Source organism: Phyllobates terribilis, unplaced genomic scaffold, assembly GCF_046119375.1.
Source record: "Phyllobates terribilis strain yellow unplaced genomic scaffold, ASM4611937v1 Scaffold_7__3_contigs__length_470593459, whole genome shotgun sequence".
Taxonomy (NCBI): Eukaryota; Metazoa; Chordata; class Amphibia; order Anura; family Dendrobatidae; genus Phyllobates; species Phyllobates terribilis.
This window is the reverse complement of record NW_027362767.1, coordinates 22588554-22611284: the sequence shown is the minus strand read 5'-3', so window position 1 is coordinate 22611284 and position 22731 is coordinate 22588554. Positions and strand designations below refer to the sequence as shown.

Below are 22731 nucleotides of genomic sequence, written 5' to 3'. Positions count from 1 at the left end.
ATAGAATCTTCCTAGGTTCTAAATTTGTGTTTGTTTGTTTTTAAATTAAGTTTGGGTGTTGGAACCAAGATCCAGCGGAGGTGGTCACATCTCCGATCGGAGTTTCCCTTTAATTAGTGCAAATTAGGATCTCTAACCTCATACAGAAAAGGTTGTGAGGCCCAAACCGCAGCAGAGCGTCTCTTATTTATGTGCTTTGTAACAATTCCAAATAATTCAGATTATCTGATAATCCGGCACAAATTGGAATACTATAAGAATCCTAAATATTTGATCATCCGGACCCTCAGAATCCTAGAACAGTAACCCATATCTGATATCACCCAACTGATGACTAATTAAAGGGATATTCCCGTGTAAACAGTGTGTTGCGGATTCTTAAACATCAATGATATCGTTTTAGCTTTGTGTCATCGCCTGTAAGGGGCGCTGTTGTTTCCGCTATCACATGGAAGCACAAACCGCCCGCCCGTGTACACAGCATTTTACTAAAATGAGAGAACAAAAGATATTTTTACTCTTTAATATTCTTGATATTATTCTGCTGCAAGTGAACACAACAGGCAGAGGTGCGGATATGAAGGAGGTAGGTGACCCAAAGAGAAACCGCTCGGGGTGGAGCCCGATCCAGATCCTGATCTTCAGCCATTTCATCTCCCCTTATAGTGAATGTTCCAATAAATCTTAATTAAAAACAAACATTCAAGGCAATGATTTTCCTACTCACCTGGGAACAAAACTCAACATCATTATATAAAGATTTCCACTGTATAATATTAAAGAAAAAAAATTACAAAACTCAACATTTACAGATTCCATATAGAATTAATCTATCCAGAGCGCAGCTCTGCAGTATAATACAGAACGTAACTCAGGATCAATACAGGATCAGTAATGTGATATACAGTATATACATAGTGACTGCACCAGCAGAATAGTGAGTGCAGCTCTGGAGTATAATACAGGATGTAACTCAGGATCAGTAATGTAATGTATATACATAGTGACTGCACCAGCAGAATAGTGAGTGCAGCTCTGGAGTGTAATACAGGATGTAACTCAGGATCAGTAATGTAATGTATGTACACAGTGACTGCACCAGCAGAATAGTGAGTGCAGCTCTGGAGTGTAATACAGGAGGTAACTCAGGATCAGTAATGTAATGTATGTACACAGTGACTGCACCTGCAGAATAGTGAGTGCAGCTCTGGAGTATAATACAGGATGTAACTCAGGATCAGTAATGTAATGTATGTACACAGTGACTGCACCAGCAGAATAGTGAGTGCAGCTCTGGGGTATAATACAGGATGTCACTCAGGATCAGTAATGTAATGTATGTACACAGTGACTGCACCAGCAGAATAGTGAGTGCAGCTCTGGAGTATAATACAGGAGGTAACTCAGGATCAGTAATGTAATGTATGTACACAGTGACTGCACCAGCAGAATAATGAGCACAGCTCTGGAGTATAATACAGCATGTAACTCAGGATCAGTAATGTAATGTATGTACACAGTGACTGCACCAGCAGAATAGTGAGTGCAGCTCTGGGATATCATACAGGAGGTAACTCAGGATCAGTAATGTAATGTATGTACACAGTGACTGCACCAGCAGAATAGTGAGTGCAGCTCTGGGGTATAATACAGGATGTCACTCAGGATCAGTAATGTAATGTATGTACACAGTGACTGCACCAGCAGAATAGTGAGTGCAGCTCTGGAGTATAATACAGGATGTAACTCAGGATCAGTAATGTAATGTATGTACACAGTGACTGCACCAGCAGAATAATGAGCACAGCTCTGGAGTATAATACAGCATGTAACTCAGGATCAGTAATGTAATGTATGTACACAGTGACTGCACCAGCAGAATAGTGAGTGCAGCTCTGGGATATCATACAGGAGGTAACTCAGGATCAGTAATGTAATGTATGTACACAGTGACTGCACCAGCAGAATAGTGAGTGCAGCTCTGGAGTATAATACAGGAGGTAACTCAGGATCAGTATTTTAATGTATGTACACAGTGACTGCACCAGCAGAATAGTGAGTGCAGCTCTGGAGTACAATACAGGATGTAACTCAGGATCAGTAATGTAATGTATGTACACAGTGACTGCACCAGCAGAATAGTGAGTGCAGCTCTGGAGTATAATACAGGATATAACTCAGGATCAGTAATGTAATGTATGTACACAGTGACTGCACCAGCAGAATAGTGAGTGCAGCTCTGGAGTATAATACAGGATGTAACTCAGGATCAGTAATGTAATGTATGTACACAGTGACATCACCAGCAGAATAGTGAGTGCAGCTCTGGAGTATAATACAGGATGTAACTCAAGATCAGTAATGTAATGTATGTACACAGTGACTGCACCAGCAGAATAGTGAGTGCAGCTCTGGAGTATAATACAGGATATAACTCAGGATCAGTAATGTATGTACACAGTGACTGCACCAGCAGAATAGTGAGTGCAGCTCTGGAGTATAATACAGGATGTAACTCAGGATCAGTAATGTAATGTATGTACACAGTGACTGCACCAGCAGAATAGTGAGTGCAGCTCTGCAGTATAATACAGGATGTAACTCAGGATCAGTAATGTAATGTATGTACACAGTGACTGCACCAGCAGAATAGTGAGTGCAGCTCTGGAGTATAATACAGGATGTAACTCAGGATCAGTAATGTAATGTGTGTACATAGTGACTGCACCAGCAGAATAGTGAGTGCAGCTCTAGAATATAATACAGGAGGTAACTCCAGATAGTCAGTAATGTAATGTATGTACACAGTGACTGCACCAGCAGAATAGTGAGTGCAGCTCTGGAGTATAATACAGGATGTAACTCAGGATCAGTAATGTATGTATGTACACAGTGACTGCACCAGCAGAATAGTGAGTGCAGCTCTGCAGTATAATACAGAACGTAACTCAGGATCAATACAGGATCAGTAATGTAATATACAGTATATACATAGTGACTCCACCAGCAGAATAGTGAGTGCAGCTCTGGAGTATAATACAGGATGTAACTCAGGATCAGTAATGTAATGTATGTACACAGTGACTGCACCAGCAGAATAGTGAGCGCAGCTCTGCAGTATAATACAGGATGTAACTCAGGATCAGTAATGTAATGTATGTACACAGTGACTCCACCAGCAGAATAGTGAGTGCAGCTCTGGAGTATAATACAGGAGGTAACTCAGGATCAGTAATGTAATGTATGTATACAGTGACTCCACCAGCAGAATAGTGAGTGCAGCTCTGGAGTGTAATACAGGATGTAACTCAGGATCAGTAATGTAATGTATGTACACAGTGACTGCACCTGCAGAATAGTGAGTGCAGCTCTGGAGTATAATACAGGATGTAACTCAGGATCAGTAATGTAATGTATATACATAGTGACTGCACCAGCAGAATAGTGAGTGCAGCTCTGGAGTGTAATACAGGATGTAACTCAGGATCAGTAATGTAATGTATGTACACAGTGACGGCACCTGCAGAATAGTGAGTGCAGCTCTGGAGTATAATACAGGATGTAACTCAGGATCAGTAATGTAATGTATGTACACAGTGACTGCACCAGCAGAATAGTGAGTGCAGCTCTGGAGTATAATACAGGATGTCACTCAGGATCAGTAATGTAATGTATGTACACAGTGACTGCACCAGCAGAATAGTGAGTGCAGCTCTGGGATATAATACAGGAGGTAACTCAGGATCAGTAATGTAATGTATGTACACAGTGACTGCACCAGCAGAATAGTGAGTGCAGCTCTGGAGTATAATACAGGAGGTAACTCAGGATCAGTATTGTAATGTATGCACACAGTGACTGCACCAGCAGAATAGTGAGTGCAGCTCTGGAGTATAATACAGGATGTAACTCAGGATCAGTAATGTAATGTATGTACACAGTGACTGCACCAGCAGAATAGTGAGTGCAGCTCTGGAGTATAATACAGGATGTAACTCAGGATCAGTAATGTAATGTATGTACACAGTGACATCACCAGCAGAATAGTGAGTGCAGCTCTGGAGTATAATACAGGATGTAACTCAGGATCAGTAATGTAATGTATGTACACAGTGACTGCACCAGCAGAATAGTGAGCGCAGCTCTGCAGTATAATACAGGATGTAACTCAGGATCAGTAATGTAATGTATGTACACAGTGACTCCACCAGCAGAATAGTGAGTGCAGCTCTGGAGTATAATACAGGAGGTAACTCAGGATCAGTAATGTAATGTATGTATACAGTGACTCCACCAGCAGAATAGTGAGTGCAGCTCTGGAGTATAATACAGGAGGTAACTCAGGATCAGTAATGTAATGTATGTACACAGTGACTGCACCAGCAGAATAGTGAGTGCTGCTCTGGAGTATAATACAGGATGTAACTCAGGATCAGTAATGTATGTACACAGTGACTGCACCAGCAGAATAGTGAGTGCAGCTCTGGCGTATAATACAGGAGGTAACTCAGAATCAGTAATGTAATGTATGTACACAGTGACTGCACTAGCAGAATAGTGAGTGCAGCTCTGGAGTATAATACAGGATGTAACTCAGGATCAGTAATGTAATGTATGTACACAGTGACTGCACCAGCAGAATAGTGAGTGCAGCTCTGGAGTATAATATAGGATGTAACTCAGGATCAGTAATGTAATGTATGTACACAGTGACTGCACCAGCAGAATAGTGAGTGCAGCTCTGGAGTATAATACTGGATGTAACTCAGGATCAGTAATGTAATGTATGTACACAGTGACTGCACCAGCAGAATAGTGAGTGCAGCTCTGGAGTATAATACAGGATGTAACTCAGGATCAGTAATGTAATGTATGTACACAGTGACTGCACCAGCAGAATAGTGAGTGCAGCTCTGGAGTATAATACAGGATGTAACTCAGGATCAGTAATGTAATGTATGTACACAGCGACTGCACCAGTAGAATAGTGACTGCAGCTCTGGGGTATAATACAGGAGGTAACTCAGGATCAGTAATGTAATGTATGTACACAGTGACTGCACCAGCAGAATAGTGAGTGCAGCTCTGGAGTATAATACAGGATATAACTCAGGATCAGTAATGTAATGTATGTACACAGTGACTGCACCAGCAGAATAGTGAGTGCAGCTCTGGAGTATAATACAGGATGTAACTCAGGATCAGTAATGTAATGTATGTACACAGTGACAGCACCAGCAGAATAGTGAGTGCTGCTCTGGAGTATAATACAGGATGTAACTCAGGATCAGTAATGTAATGTGTGAAGACCCGAGGTCTTCCGTGGGCGTAATACCACTCAGACAACACAGGGTGAGTGTAAAACAGTTTGGGCAATATTTTATTGAACCACCAAAGGGACAATAAACAGAACAGTCCCAACAAATACCCAAGATGGTGCAACATTACACAGTCTCACCCTGGGATAGAACAACTGTGACTTTGGGATTTCCAGGGCCAACTACCTCAACCAGTGGCCCCCACAGAGGGAAGGTAGCAGCAAGCTTAGGAAGCTAGCAGTCCATCGAGGTACAAGGCCAGGAGACCCGAAGGTCCCACACTGGCCTCTCTGAGAGTTTCCATGAGGCTAGATGACCGACTGGTCCTAATCTGGCTTCTCTGAATGTCTCCATGGGTTCCAGGCGACCAGAGGGTCCCACCTGGCAACCCCAAACAACATATCCATGGGGCCAGGTGACTTCATCGTCCCAACCTGGTCTCCCCATGAGCTCTCTGATGGTCAATGGAGCAGATCCGTATCTTTCCAGTCAGAGCCATATACACTTAGGCAGGAATCATGTAGAATCCAAATCTGTGTCTCTTTGGTTAAAGCTATGCTTTCAGGCTGATGGTCTGAGAGAATCTGATCTTTGAATTCTCCTTGTAAAGTCTCTTTCAATTCTCTTAGCAGCAGGATAGAAAACCCCTTTTTTATATTTAGATATGTGGCTAAAGTCATCATTCTCAGGTCAGAGGTAAAGGTGCAGGGCTCACTCAGGTCTCATTGTTTGAGCTAATCAATTTACATAGTTGGTGTAGCAGGGGGCTCTTTAAATCAACATTCAGCTGCCTTAGTATAATATTCAACTAGCATAGTAACAAACATCATTGTTTCACAACCAAGAGAAGACAACAATCAGGGTTACAAAAAAACTGATCTGTCCTTTTTGACCAACCACAGAAATACACATACATTCACAACTCAACACAAAACACAATAGTGTATTTCTCTTGGCTTAACAAATCTAGACGTCTGGCTGATTAAGATTAGAAGCTGTATCGTCACATAATGTATGTACACAGTGACTGCACCAGCAGAATAGTGAGTGCACCTCTGGAGTATAAGGGTATGTGCACACGATCCGGACAGGCAGCTCTTTGGAAGCAGTATACTCTATGCTCCGTCCAAAGCGCAGCGTTGTATGAACGCAGGTGAGGCCGCATGTGTTCATTGAACCATGCGGATTCACCGCATTCAATACATTGTAGTGATCTAATTTTTCTTGCGGAGACTAGCAAGAGATATTGACATGCTGCGGTCTGGAAATACGCGCCGCATGTCCGTGGGTGATCCGCAGGTGCACGGAGACGCATAGTGGACATGGGATTTCTAGAAATACCATCCACTGCTGTAACATCTGGCCGCTGCGGGTTTGAAGCTGCATAACACACAGCGGCTCCTTACCGTCTGCACGTACCCTAACACAGGATGTAACTCAGGATCAGTACAGGTTTATTTTGGAGGTAACGCATGTACACAGTGACTGTTTTTTTTATCTAGTTTACTTTTGTGTAACATTATGGGTGTGTGCACATGACGTCTTTCAAACTCGGGCAAGCCCGCCAGGATTTCTCAGGAAATGATGCGATTTTAAAAAGTGGCGCCTTCCATCTGTCCTTGTGGGATCCTCAAAGGCTTCTTTATTTAGTTTATAGCATCTTCCATGTAGATGCCTGAAGAATGGACCGGATGCCTGAAGAGTGGGCCGGTCACTTCTTTTAACCATTTCACATCTTTTGAAACTTGAAGCGGTTAGAAGACGATCAAATGACTGACACACATACAAGCAGTTTTGACCTAGTGATACATGTGTTCATTCTTTGGAGCGTTTTTAGTGCACTTTTCAGATCAGACCCTCCTGAAAAAAATCTCATGTGCTTGTCCCCTAACAAGATCACCCCCCCCCCCATTGTACTTGTATATTTGTACTTTGTTTGCCACTTGTCTCCACTGACTATTAATTCCAGTTACTCTTTGGCTTTTCTCCCAGTTTTCCAGGTTGTGACCGTTTCTCCAGGAGTTATGCAGAATACCAGGAGCTTCTGCCTCCTGTCTCCCACCCTCCTCATTCACTGTCTCACACTCCCCCTCGCTGGACTCCTGCAGGTAAGTAGCCGTCAGATCCGAGTGCAGCACATCCGAGTTCAGCACATCTCATCATTTACACTGGAAAGTTCTAATATGGTGGCGGATGAAGCAGCTGATGAGTGGTCGATGCATCAAAGAGCTGATGATTGTCACAATGTATCAGTGGAGGTTACATCTCTCCGGCTGCAGGTCGCTTGGAGCCTATATGATGACATTTTGCCGACTTCTCACTGGGATCTTTCATCTAGACTTGAGCTTTGTTTTGGCCCCATGTCGTCATCTCCGCTCACTGCATAAATCCCCTCCGTCTATATTTAACAGGAGATATTTGATCCTTATTTGTGTATATGAAATGAGCTTTAATGAAATCTGCTATTTATACCGCCACCTCCTGCTCCATAAATGGTAAGATCTGCAACCAACAATTAGGTGGGGATAATGGGACCCTGAAGCTTTACTGGAGCCCCTCAGCCCCTACATTATTACTGGCCACAACAGTGGGATATGCAAGGGTCGAGCTTCATTTAAAGGGCACCACAAGTGGGCAAAGATCTCGCTTCATGAGAATCCTATAATGGTGTCACTTGTATCTGTAGAGCACCGTTCACATTTGTTCCCTTTAATAGCAAAAATCAAAGAAGTCGAAGGTAGATGATGGTCCAACAAGTAGCTGCTATACAGGAAAGTTTCTCTAGATGGCAGTATGGAGACATTTTTTTCTTCCTTCTGTTTTGCATACTTTTTTTCCCAGCTAGCATTGCACAGAAAATCAGAACCTCCCTTATGTTATATAATGTGGCTTTCATTAATTTGACAGCTTAAAGGGGTTCTCCAGGACTTTAATATTAATTACCTAGTCTACGGATCAGTCACAGATAGATTGGTGGGGCTCTGATTCCCAGACCTCCACCGATCAGCGGATTGAAGAGGTGGCGGCACACCGGAACTGGCAGAGCGCCATGCATAGTCCAGTGGTCTTGAATGGTACTGCAGCTCTCTGCCATTCACAGGCGTTGTCCTCTGCAGTATTATCTGTAGACACAAATCATCATCGCAGGGTCCATATTCCAAGTGGTAGACAACATGGGGGGGGCTCTCCAGAATCATGCAAAATAGAGTCATTAACCCTTGCTTTTCTTCTAGATCGCTCAGGCTGAACTCCAGAAGACATGTGCTAGATCCACAGTGGAAAATGTACCCGGAGGTTGTCAGCAAGTGTGTCAGTGCAGACCCCCACCATTACTGCCTCCACCTCCTCCTCCACCACCACCGCCCAGACTCCCTGCCCCCAGTGAGTACCCCGTGACAACCAGTGAGTACTAAGTGTCAAGTGTGTTGTAGATTTTATTATGTATGAGATATATAATCGTGAGTCCATATCAGGTCACCGCCACATAGGGAAAAAGAGAGAATGCCGATCCTGTCCTCGGGCAGCATTATCACAGAAGCAAAGAAAGAGGTTCTGCAGCAGCGTTATATCCAATCAAGATTGTGTCCACACCGGCCAGATAGGCTGCGGGTTTTCCATCCAATATTGTGGGCGGAAAATCCGCTTTATATTACCGGAGCAGAAAAGTGCACGAAATTTTACCAAATCTCATCCATACATGGTAAACCAAAAACCTGCAGAGGAAACAGATGTGCGGATCAGATGGTAAATCCCACACATGTCAATTCATGCTGCAGATTTTCACAACAAATTGCAACCTTTGATCTATACGGGGGGAAATCTGTGCCAAATCGTCTGCAAAATAAAAAAAATCCACAATTAACAAATGCACATTTAGTGGAAAATGTGTATATATAGAGCAGTGTTTCCCAAAATCCAGTCCTCAGGGCCCCCAATAGATCATGTTCTCAGGATTTCCTTAGTATTGCACAGGAGGTGGTGAAATCACTATCAAGGTATCAGAAATTGCCACTGGTTCTCTCACCTGTGCAACACTAAGGAGATCCGGAAAACATGATGTGTCGGGGGCCGTGAGGACGGGGTCTCGAAACGCTGGTACAGACTGTGGACACGTCCACACAGAAAATTACTTAAGCCGACTTTTAGTGAGTCAAAACTGCATTTTAAGTTCAGAATCTCGGTATTTCTGCACTAAAAATGATGCATTTAAAAAAAAAAAATGGAACAAAACGGCAATAAAGAGAACAGATTGCTATTGTGGATCTTGGTGAAAACACCAACGAAAACCACATAGTGTTTATGCACATGGAAATACGGCATTAGTGGCATGCAGATTTGTGGTGGATTTTGCTGAACACTTGCTATGGATTTCACCCTAAGGCCACGGCCCCACTATCAGTATTCGGTCAGTATTTTTTCTCAGGAGTGGGAGACCAAACCAGGAGTGGGTGATAAATGCAGAATCGGTGACTTGTTTCTATTCTACCTTTTCTCTGATTGTTCCTCACCTGGTTTTGGCTCCTGAGAAAAAATACTGACCGAATACTGACCAAATACTGATAATGGGGCCGGGGCCTTACACCGTTTAGCGTAAAATAAATTCCTCACTGGAGGTTAATTCCTGCCCTGATTCTTTAAGCATTTTTCTCCATACTGGGAGGATGGGATTTGGATAAACCTTCTCCACTTTGCTGCAGATTTTCTGCCCAGTGTGAACATACACAGCTCTTACCTATGGCAAGCTTTGAATGGAATGAGTATAAGGCCTCTGTCACACGTCAGTGTCTCCGGTACATATGGTGACAGTTTCCACGCGTACCGGAAACACTGACACACGCAGACCCATTCAAATCAATGGGTCTGTGCACACCTCAGTGTGTTTCCACGGACCGTGTGTCTGTGTGCTCCACACGGAGACAAGTCAGTATTTTGCGAACACCTGGTCCGCAAAACATGCCACACAGATGACATCCTTGACACGTACCGGCGCCCGGAGATATCCGTGTCCCTTGTGTATTTCACGTGTTGCATCCGTGTGCCGCATCAGGTTCACACGGACGGGTGTCTGGGAATTAGCACTACAGTTAGTGCTGTTCCCAAGCGCCTGATGCTGAACGCTGCCCTCATCATGATTCCCTGCATCATGGTGCCCTGCCGGCACTGCGATCAGCACCAGTAGGAACAATGATGAGGGTAGTAGTAGTCTGCTCCCGGTGTCCCCACCTGTAAAAATAATAAAATAATAAAATCCATATACTCACCTCTCCTAGATATCCCCCGCTGTAATCCATGCGACCGCTGCTGCCGAGGGTATCCCCCGCTGTAATCCATGCGATCGCTGCTGCCGAGGAGCCGGGGAGAATGAGCCGCTCCAGAGATGCACTCAGTGAGTGACAGGACTCCGCTCCTGAGCTGCAGCTCTGGTGCAGCTCATTCTCCCCGGCTCCTCGGCGGTCACATGGATTACAACAGGGGACACTTAGGAGAGGTGAGTATATGGATTTTATTATTTTATTCTTATTTTTACTCATTATTTATTCAGGGACACTGCGGGAGCAGACACTACTACCTTCATCATTGTCCCTGCTGCTGCTGATCACGGTGCCGGTAAGGAACCATGATGAGGGCAGCGTTCAGCACTGGGCGCTTGGGAACAGCGCTAACTGTAGTGCTGATTCCCAGACACCCGTCCGTGTGATCCTGATGCGGCATACGTGCCGCACATGGATGCTACACGTAAGACAGGCAAACGGGACACGGATATCTCCGGCTCGTACATGCGTTACTTTCTGAGTACGAGTGTTATCCATGTTTTTTGCAAATAGCACTTGTACCTATGACCGCATATGGGCCTGTTCACATTACCGTGATTTTTTGCAGACTGAGTGGTCAGTGTAAAGTAAAATGGTGGAGATATATCCGATATTGATTGGAGTGTTGGCTCAAAATCAACAATGCAAGTCTATGAGTCCGTGATAAATATCAGACCGCACTGGGATGCCATACGAGGGCGGTCCATTTTTCATTCACTGACTGATATATCAGAGAGGAATTGATGAAACTCAGATTGATTTTCTCGCATGAGCCCTAACTAAGTAACCTTGGTGGGTCGCTCTACCATCGCCTGCACAATCACCTCGCTGTTTAGGCTGGTTTAATAACTCTTTCCTTTCTAGATCCATCAGCTTAGAGGGATTTACTCTCAGGTGAATATAAAATATCTGCGGTACCGCAGATAATAAGGTTTTGATAGAAGAACTTTTGGCGGCTGCAGAAGTGAAAGTTTTGGACTTTCTGATACGTTTGCATCAGGCACAATAGTCTGGGAAGAATATACCATGGAGTGACTCGGAGATACTTTGTATCTATTTTTCTCTATTATTGTCTGTTTTCTATGAGTTATTGGTTACTTTTGTCCTGTGTTGAGATCTATGATGGAGAATACATTGGCCCATTTACCGATGCGGTCCAAAAGCATCAATTCAGCCCAAACCGTCTGTACACGTCTCACAGTGGAGAACGCTATGTGCGATAGATTTGACACATCTTGGTAGAAGTCACTTTTTTTATTACTTAATCAAACCCTTAGGTCCCAATTTATCGGTTTTTAGCAGAATTCATAAAACTGTTTTGCTCTTTTCACGCCAATCCCGGTCAGTCTTTGGGTATGTTCACACTGCGTCTTTCTCTGGTGGTGAAAAACATCAGTTTTTGAAGCAGAAGACAATTCTGGAATCGCTTCTTTTCTCTTTTTCATCCTCTTTTTTTTGTTGTTGTCATTTTTTGATTATTTCACGAGGGTTTTCTTCAGTATTTTTTTCCCTCTTGCGTGTATTTTTCAGTGCTTTTTGGACATCTTTTTTACTGGTGTTTTGCTAGATGCTATTTGGAATACATAAAACAATGAAGAATACGCCAGTGTTTTTTTTTTCAGGCACAAATGCCCACAAAGCGCTCAATGCGATTCCTATCTTTTGCCTTCCCATTGACTTGTATTGTAAAGTACTGAGTCGCTTTTCCAGACAAATGACTGGGACAATTCTTTCCAGATTTTTGTGAGCATTTTTTTCCAGCGGATTTATGAATGGACATGCTCAAAAGCAGAGGAAATAGAATTAAATGTGAATGTACCCCGACGTTTTGAAAAGTGAAAATCTTAAGGGACCAAAGAGGAATAAAATACGTCAGAAATCTCCTGCGTACAACTGCCCGAAGCACGTTTCTTACAATGGTGACCGGCAGCCGAAAGATGCGCCAACTTCATTAGGGCATTTGGCGCATCGTACTCCGGCGATCCCTTCCTCCATACTGGAGTACAAAACACTGGTCTTGGGGATTCGTGGCGTTAGTTTTTTTTACCTTTTTAAAACACAGCAAAAGTAAAGTTTGTGCAAATGACCTCTCCGCTCACCCGCGCACAGTTTAGAGCGGAGACCGGTGCGGAGTGCGGCTCACAGGCTCATCCTTCTTCTTGGAACAGAACATTCTAAATCAGTCAGAAAGTATCAGCGCAGCATCTCTAGTAACTGCTGCTGTGCTCCATCTGTGGGATTGCATCTCTCTGTGAATAGGGTAAGTCGTTGATGTAGGTCAGGGACACTGAGATCTTGAGAAACTAAGGATGGTTTTAGCTCAGACTGAGAATATTGTGATTTTGGGGAGACCTATGTTCCTTATATATGGAGCAAAAATATGAAACCAACCCCTGTAAAGGTGAAGCAAATAGATTAATGGGGGCAAGCCCAGCTCCATAAAGGGACAAAAAGTTAATCTGCTGTACTGTACACTGTGTTTCCATGAAGCACAGACTTGTTTAACTTCCGCCCACTCATCCTCAATCATGCAGCATCACATTATACTGCTCCCTATGGTTCCACAGCTTGTGCGTATGGATGAGCACATACAGTGCCTACAAGTAGTATTCAACCCCCTGCAGATTTAGCTGGTTGACACATGCGGAATTAACTTGGCATTGTGACATTTGTACTGTAGATCAGCCTGGAAGTGGGAAATGCACTGCAGCAATTTTTTTTTTTTTTAAAACGTAAAAAGTTAATTCAGAGTGTCATTTATTATTCAACCCCTCAAACCACAAGAATTCTGTTTGGTCCCCCTAAAGTATTAAGAAGTAGTTCAGGCACCAAGAATAATGAGCTTCACATGTGTGGATTAAAGATCTCTTTTGCCAGCCTTTTCTGACTATTTAAGACCCTCCCCAAACTTGTGAACAGCACTCAGACATGGTCAACATGGGAAAGACAAAGGAGCATTCCAAGGCCATCAGAGACAAGATCGTGGAGGGTCACAAGGCTGACAAGGGGTACAAAACCCTTTCCAAGGAGTTGGGCCTACCTGTCTCCACTGTTGGGAGCATCATCCGTAAGTGGAAGGCTTATGGAACTACTGTTAGCCTTCCACAGCCTGGACAGCCTTTGAAAGTGTCCTCCCGTGCCGAGGCCAGGCTTGTCCGAAGAGTCAAGGCTAACCCAAGGACAACAAGGAAGGAGCTCCGGGAAGATCTCATGGCAGTGGGGACATTGGTTTCAGTCAATACCATAAGTAACGTACTCCACCGCAATGGTCTCCGTTCCAGACGAGCCTGTATGGTACCTTTACTTTCAAAGCGTCATGTCAAGGCTCGTCTACAGTTTGCTCATGATCACTTGGAGGACTCTGAGACAGACTGGTTCAAGGTTCTATGGTCTGATGAGACCAAGATCGATACCTTTGGTGCCAACCACACACCTGACGTTTGGAGACTGGATGGCACTGCATACGACCCCAAGAATACCATCCCTACAGTCAAGCATGGTGGTGGCAGCATCATGCTGTGGGGCTGTTTCTCAGCCAAGGGGCCTGGCCATCTGGTCCGCATCCATGGGAAGATGGATAGCACAGCCTACCTGGAGATTTTGGCCAAGAACCTCCGCTCCTCCATCAAGGATCTTAAGATGGGTCGTAATTTCATCTTCCAACAAGACAATGACCCAAAGCACACAGCCAAGAAAACCAAGGCCTGGTTTAAGAGGGAAAAAGTCAAGGTGTTGGAGTGGCCTAGTCAGTCTCCTGACCTTAACCCAATTGAAAACTTGTGGAAGGAGCTCAAGAATAAAGTCCACATGAGACACCCAAAGAACCTAGATAACTTGGAGAAGATCTGCATGGAGGAGTGGGCCAAGATAACTCCTCAGACCTGTGCCGGCCTGATCAGGTCTTATAAAAGACGATTATTAGCTGTAATTGCAAACAAGGGTTATTCCACAAAATATTAAACATAGGGGTTGTATAATAATTGACCCACACTTTTATGTTTAAAATTTAATAAAATTCAACTGAGCAACATAACTTTTTGGTTTGTAAGATTTATGCTTCTGTTCATAAAACCTACTCTCGTTTGCAGTTTGAAGGCTCTAACTTATTTGCATCTTATCAAACCAGCTAAATCTGCAGGGGGTTGAATACTACTTGTAGGCACTGTAAATGCTGTAGGGTAAAGTGGTACATGAAGTTCTATTTCCTGTACAGTACACTGCTTTTTTAAGGTGCACAGACTTGTTTATGTGTCTCCCGCTCATCCTCAATCATGCAGCTTCACATTATCCTGCGGCCTATGGTTCCACAGCTTGTGCGTATGGGTGAGCACATAAATGCTGTAGGGTAAAGTGGTACATGAAGTTCTATTTCCTGTACAGTGCACTGCTTTTTTAAGGTGCACAGACTTGTTTATGTGTCTCCCGCTCATCCTCAATCATGCAGCATCACATTATCCTGCTCCTATGGTTCCACAGCTTGTGCGTATGGATGAGCACATAAATGCTGTAGGGTAAAGTGGTACATGAAGTTCTATTTCCTGTACAGTGCACTGCTTTTTTTAAGGTGCACAGACTTGTTTATGTGTCTCCCGCTCATCCTCAATCATGCAGCTTCACATTATCCTGCTCCCTATGGTTCCACAGCTTGTGCGTATGGATGAGCACATAAATGCTGTAGGGTAAAGTGGTACATGAAGTTCTATTTCCTGTACAGTGCACTGCTTTTTTTAAGGTGCACAGACTTGTTTATGTGTCTCCCACTCATCCTCAATCATGCAGCTTCACATTATCCTGCTCCTATGGTTCCACAGCTTGTGCGTATGGATGAGCACATAAATGCTGTAGGGTAAAGTGGCACATGAAGTTCTATTTCCTGTACAGTACACTGCTTTTTTAAGGTGCACAGACTTGTTTATGTGTCTCCCGCTCATCCTCAATCATGCAGCATCACATTATCCTGCGGCCTATGGTTCCACAGCTTGTGCGTATGGGTGAGCACATAAATGCTGTAGGGTAAAGTGGTACATGAAGTTCTATTTCCTGTACAGTGCACTGCTTTTTTTAAGGTGCACAGACTTGTTTATGTGTCTCCCACTCATCCTCAATCATGCAGCTTCACATTATCCTGCTCCTATGGTTCCACAGCTTGTGCGTATGGATGAGCACATAAATGCTGTAGGGTAAAGTGGTACATGAAGTTCTATTTCCTGTACAGTACACTGCTTTTTTTAAGGTGCACAGACTTGTTTATGTGTCTCCCACTCATCCTCAATCATGCAGCTTCACATTATCCTGCTCCTATGGTTCCACAGCTTGTGCGTATGGATGAGCACATAAATGCTGTAGGGTAAAGTGGTACATGAAGTTCTATTTCCTGTACAGTGCACTGCTTTTTTTAAGGTGCACAGACTTGTTTATGTGTCTCCCACTCATCCTCAATCATGCAGCATCACATTATCCTGCGGCCTATGGTTCCACAGCTTGTGCGTATGGGTGAGCACATAAATGCTGTAGGGTAAAGTGGTACATGAAGTTCTATTTCCTGTACAGTACACTGCTTTCTTAAGGTGCACAGACTTGTTTATGTGTCTCCCGCTCATCCTCAATCATGCAGCATCACATTATCCTGCTCCTATGGTTCCACAGCTTGTGCGTATGGGTGAGCACATAAATGCTGTAGGGTAAAGTGGTACATGAAGTTCTATTTCCTGTACAGTGCACTGCTTTTTTTAAGGTGCACAGACTTGTTTATGTGTCTCCCACTCATCCTCAATCATGCAGCTTCACATTATCCTGCTCCTATGGTTCCACAGCTTGTGCGTATGGATGAGCACATAAATGCTGTAGAGTAAAGTGGTACATGAAGTTCTATTTCCTGTACAGTGCACTGCTTTTTTAAGGTGCACAGACTTGTTTATGTGTCTCCCGCTCATCCTCAATCATGCAGCATCACATTATCCTGCTCCTATGGTTCCACAGCTTGTGCGTATGGGTGAGCACATAAATGCTGTAGGGTAAAGTGGTTCATGAAGTTCTATTTCCTGTACAGTACACTGCTTTTTTAAGGTGCACAGACTTGTTTATGTGTCTCCCGCTCATCCTCAATCATGCTGCATCACATTATCCTGCTCCTATGGTTCCACAGCTTGTGCGTATGGATGAGCACATAAATGCTGTAGGGTAAAGTGGTACATGAAGTTCTATTTCCTGTACAGTGCACTGCTTTTTTTAAGGTGCACAGACTTTTTTATGTGTCTCCCACTCATCCTCAATCATGCAGCTTCACATTATCCTGCTCCTATGGTTCCACAGCTTGTGCGTATGGGTGAGCACATAAATGCTGTAGGGTAAAGTGGTACATGAAGTTCTATTTCCTGTACAGTGCACTGCTTTTTTTAAGGTGCACAGACTTGTTTATGTGTCTCCCACTCATCCTCAATCATGCAGCATCACATTATCCTGCGGCCTATGGTTCCACAGCTTGTGCGTATGGATGAGCACATAAATGCTGTAGGGTAAAGTGGTACATGAAGTTCTATTTCCTGTACAGTGCACTGCTTTTTTAAGGTGCACAGACTTGTTTATGTGTCTCCCGCTCATCCTCAATCATGCAGCATCACATTATCCTGCTCCTATGGTTCCACAGCTTGTGCGTATGGGTGAGCACATAAATGCTGTAGGGTAAAGTGGCACATGAAGTTCTATTTCCTGTACAGTACACTGCTTTTTTAAGGTGCACAGACTTGTTTATGTGTCTCCCGCTCATCCTCAATCATGCTGCATCACATTATCCTGCTCCTATGGTTCCACAGCTTGTGCGTATGGATGAGCACATAAATGCTGTAGGGTAAAGTGGTACATGAAGTTCTATTTCCTGTACAGTGCACTGCTTTTTTTAAGGTGCACAGACTTGTTTATGTGTCTCCCACTCATCCTCAATCATGCAGCTTCACATTATCCTGCGACCTATGGTTCCACAGCTTGTGCGTATGGGTGAGCACATAAATGCTGTAGGGTAAAGTGGTACATGAAGTTCTATTTCCTGTACAGTGCACTGCTTTTTTTAAGGTGCACAGACTTGTTTATGTGTCTCCCACTCATCCTCAATCATGCAGCTTCACATTATCCTGCGACCTATGGTTCCACAGCTTGTGCGTATGGATGAGCACATAAATGCTGTAGGGTAAAGTGGTACATGAAGTTCTATTTCCTGTACAGTGCACTGCTTTTTTAAGGTGCACAGACTTGTTTATATGTCTCCCACTCATCCTCAATCATGCAGCATCACATTATACTGCTCCCTATGGTTCCACAGCTTGTGCGTATGGGTGAGCACATAAATGCTGTAGGGTAAAGTGGTACATGAAGTTCTATTTCCTGTACAGTACACTGTTTTTTTAAGGTGCACAGACTTGTTTATGTGTCTCCCGCTCATCCTCAATCATGCAGCTTCACATTATCCTGCTCCTATGGTTCCACAGCTTGTGCGTATGGATGAGCACATAAATGCTGTAGGGTAAAGTGGTACATGAAGTTCTATTTCCTGTACAGTGCACTGCTTTTTGTAAGGTGCACAGACTTGTTTATGTGTCTCCCACTCATCCTCAATCATGCAGCATCACATTATCCTGCGGCCTATGGTTCCACAGCTTGTGCGTATGGGTGAGCACATAAATGCTGTAGGGTAAAGTGGTACATGAAGTTCTATTTCCTGTACAGTGCACTGCTTTTTTAAGGTGCACAGACTTGTTTATGTGTCTCCCGCTCATCCTCAATCATGCAGCATCACATTATCCTGCTCCTATGGTTCCACAGCTTGTGCGTATGGGTGAGCACATAAATGCTGTAGGGTAAAGTGGTACATGAAGTTCTATTTCCTGTACAGTACACTGCTTTCTTAAGGTGCACAGACTTGTTTATGTGTCTCCCGCTCATCCTCAATCATGCAGCATCACATTATCCTGCTCCTATGGTTCCACAGCTTGTGCGTATGGGTGAGCACATAAATGCTGTAGGGTAAAGTGGTACATGAAGTTCTATTTCCTGTACAGTGCACTGCTTTTTTTAAGGTGCACAGACTTGTTTATGTGTCTCCCACTCATCCTCAATCATGCAGCTTCACATTATCCTGCTCCTATGGTTCCACAGCTTGTGCGTATGGATGAGCACATAAATGCTGTAGGGTAAAGTGGTACATGAAGTTCTATTTCCTGTACAGTGCACTGCTTTTTTAAGGTGCACAGACTTGTTTATGTGTCTCCCGCTCATCCTCAATCATGCAGCATCACATTATCCTGCTCCTATGGTTCCACAGCTTGTGCGTATGGGTGAGCACATAAATGCTGTAGGGTAAAGTGGTACATGAAGTTCTATTTCCTGTACAGTGCACTGCTTTTTTAAGGTGCACAGACTTGTTTATGTGTCTCCCGCTCATCCTCAATCATGCTGCATCACATTATCCTGCTCCTATGGTTCCACAGCTTGTGCGTATGGATGAGCACATAAATGCTGTAGGGTAAAGTGGTACATGAAGTTCTATTTCCTGTACAGTGCACTGCTTTTTTTAAGGTGCACAGACTTTTTTATGTGTCTCCCACTCATCCTCAATCATGCAGCTTCACATTATCCTGCTCCTATGGTTCCACAGCTTGTGCGTATGGGTGAGCACATAAATGCTGTAGGGTAAAGTGGTACATGAAGTTCTATTTCCTGTACAGTGCACTGCTTTTTTTAAGGTGCACAGACTTGTTTATGTGTCTCCCACTCATCCTCAATCATGCAGCATCACATTATCCTGCGGCCTATGGTTCCACAGCTTGTGCGTATGGATGAGCACATAAATGCTGTAGGGTAAAGTGGTACATGAAGTTCTATTTCCTGTACAGTGCACTGCTTTTTTAAGGTGCACAGACTTGTTTATGTGTCTCCCGCTCATCCTCAATCATGCAGCATCACATTATCCTGCTCCTATGGTTCCACAGCTTGTGCGTATGGGTGAGCACATAAATGCTGTAGGGTAAAGTGGCACATGAAGTTCTATTTCCTGTACAGTACACTGCTTTTTTAAGGTGCACAGACTTGTTTATGTGTCTCCCGCTCATCCTCAATCATGCTGCATCACATTATACTGCTCCCTATGGTTCCACAGCTTGTGCGTATGGATGAGCACATAAATGCTGTAGGGTAAAGTGGTACATGAAGTTCTATTTCCTGTACAGTGCACTGCTTTTTTTAAGGTGCACAGACTTGTTTATGTGTCTCCCACTCATCCTCAATCATGCAGCTTCACATTATCCTGCGACCTATGGTTCCACAGCTTGTGCGTATGGATGAGCACATAAATGCTGTAGGGTAAAGTGGTACATGAAGTTCTATTTCCTGTACAGTGCACTGCTTTTTTAAGGTGCACAGACTTGTTTATATGTCTCCCACTCATCCTCAATCATGCAGCATCACATTATACTGCTCCCTATGGTTCCACAGCTTGTGCGTATGGGTGAGCACATAAATGCTGTAGGGTAAAGTGGTACATGAAGTTCTATTTCCTGTACAGTACACTGTTTTTTTAAGGTGCACAGACTTGTTTATGTGTCTCCCGCTCATCCTCAATCATGCAGCATCACATTATCCTGCGGCCTATGGTTCCACAGCTTGTGCGTATGGGTGAGCACATAAATGCTGTAGAGTAAAGTGGTACATGAAGTTCTATTTCCTGTACAGTACACTGCTTTTTTAAGGTGCACAGACTTGTTTATGTGTCTCCCGCTCATCCTCAATCATGCAGCATCACATTATACTGCTCCCTATGGTTCCACAGCTTTTGTGTATGGGTGGCGACACATACATGAGTCTTTGGGCCACAGTATAACAGAGGACCCTGCGTCCCCACTCTTAGTCTTATGTGAAGAGCAGCTCTCCGTGCCCCACTTTCCTAATTTGTCTCCATCACATCCCACAGTGTGATGATAATATCCAGCTTTCCCAGCAGCAGATAAAGCCCGATGACAGGAACCTCTGACTGCAGATAATACACGTCTCATTAATGCAGCGCGGTCGTTTTTATTAATGTAGCGTTGTGAATTAAGATCCGAGTCATCCGGCCTCTCCAAAAAAGTGCTGGAAATCTCCGCTCCTTTCAAGTCATCCTGCGGCTGTGGGGTTATCGGCTTTCACTCGAGGCCTCGCTGCTGCAGGAAGCGGCTTCAGATCTGTGCGAGATGCAGTGTGGATTACTGGAATAGACGCCTCGAGATTCCTCCAAATTAATGTTCTGCCTGCAACAGGCAAAGAACAATTTATGAAATCTCCCGAAACGCGGCCATCTCTGAAAAGCTGCCGCTGGTCATGGTTCACACCTAACACGTTTGTAGGAAACTGCTCAGCACAAGAAGTTCCTGGATGAAAGAAGATTCTGCAGATCTCACCGGTCCGGTACCCCAAAGACGCCGATATGTCTGAGCAGGGATTCCATATGTCATCCTTGATAAGTCATTGTGTTCTGTAACCTGAATTCTGACTGCACCAGGAGAATAGTGAGTGCAGCTCTGGAGTATAATACAGGATGTAACTCAGGATCAGTAATGTAATGTATGTACACAGTGACTGCACCAGCAGAATAGTGAGTGCAGCTCTGGAGTATAATACAGGATGTAACTCAGGATCAGTAATGTAATGTATGTACACAGTGACTGCACCAGCAGAATAGTGAGTGCAGCTCTGGAGTATAATACAGGATGTAACTCAGGATCAGTAATGTAATGTATGTACACAGTGACTGCACCAGCAGAATAGTGAGTGCAGCTCTGGAGTATAGTACAGGATGTAACTCAGGATCAGTAATGTAATGTATGTACACAGTGACTGCACCAACAGAATAGTGAGTGCAGCTCTGGAGTATAATACAGGATGTAACTCAGGATCAGTAATGTAATGTATGTACACAGTGAGTGCACCAGCAGAATAGTGAGTGCAGCTCTGGAGTATAATACAGGATGTAACTCAGGATCAGTAATGTAATGTATGTACACAGTGAGTGCACCAGCAGAATAGTGAGTGCAGCTCTGGAGTATAATACAGGAGGTAACTCAGGATCAGTAATGTAATGTATGTACACAGTGACTGCACCAGCAGAATAGTGAGTGCAGCTCTGGAGTATAATACAGGATGTAACTCAGGATCAGTAATGTAATGTATGTACACAGTGAGTGCACCAGCAGAATAGTGAGTGCAGCTCTGGAGTATAATACAGGAGGTAACTCAGGATCAGTAATGTAATATATGTACACAGTGACTGCACCAGCAGAATAGTGAGTGCAGCTCTGGAGTATAATACAGGATGTAACTCAGGATCAGTAATGTAATGTATGTACACAGTGAGTGCACCAGCAGAATAGTGAGTGCAGCTCTGGAGTATAATACAGGATGTAACTCAGGATCAGTAATGTAATGTATGTACACAGTGACTGCACCAGCAGAATAGTGAGTGCAGCTCTGGAGTATAATACAGGATGTAACTCAGGATCAGTAATGTAATGTATGTACACAGTGAGTGCACCAGCAGAATAGTGAGTGCAGCTCTGGAGTATAATACAGGAGGTAACTCAGGATCAGTAATGTAATGTATGTACACAGTGACTGCACCAGCAGAATAGTGAGTGCAGCTCTGGAGTATAATACAGGATGTAACTCAGGATCAGTAATGTAATGTATGTACACAGTGAGTGCACCAGCAGAATAGTGAGTGCAGCTCTGGAGTATAATACAGGAGGTAACTCAGGATCAGTAATGTAATGTATGTACACAGTGACTGCACCAGCAGAATAGTGAGTGCAGCTCTGGAGTATAATACAGGATGTAACTCAGGATCAGTAATGTAATGTGTGTACACAGTGACTGCACCAGCAGAATAGTGAGTGCAGCTCTGGAGTATAATACAGGAGGTAACTCAGGATCAGTAATGTAATGTATGTACACAGTGACTGCACCAGGAGAATAGTGAGTGCAGCTCTGGAGTATAATGCAGGATGTAACTCAGGATCAGTGATGTAATGTATGTACACAGTGACTGCACCAGCAGAATAGTGAGTGCAGCTCTGGAGTAT

General features: G+C 43.8%; 1 protein-coding gene across 5 annotated transcripts in view; it reads left to right on the top strand.

Moving 5' to 3' along the window:
• Nucleotides 1–22731, top strand: part of PRIMA1 (proline rich membrane anchor 1) — a 61363-nt gene that overhangs the window by 3503 nt on the left and 35129 nt on the right. For 3 of the 5 annotated variants that reach the window (XM_073638303.1, XM_073638301.1, XM_073638306.1), the window contains exons 2-3: nt 7311–7426; nt 8552–8720. In XM_073638303.1, the coding sequence (XP_073494404.1) occupies nt 7311–7426; nt 8552–8720 (285 nt within the window). The remainder of the gene's footprint in view (nt 1–7310; nt 7427–8551; nt 8721–22731) is intronic. The other 2 variants (XM_073638304.1, XM_073638302.1) reach the window with 1 other exon arrangement.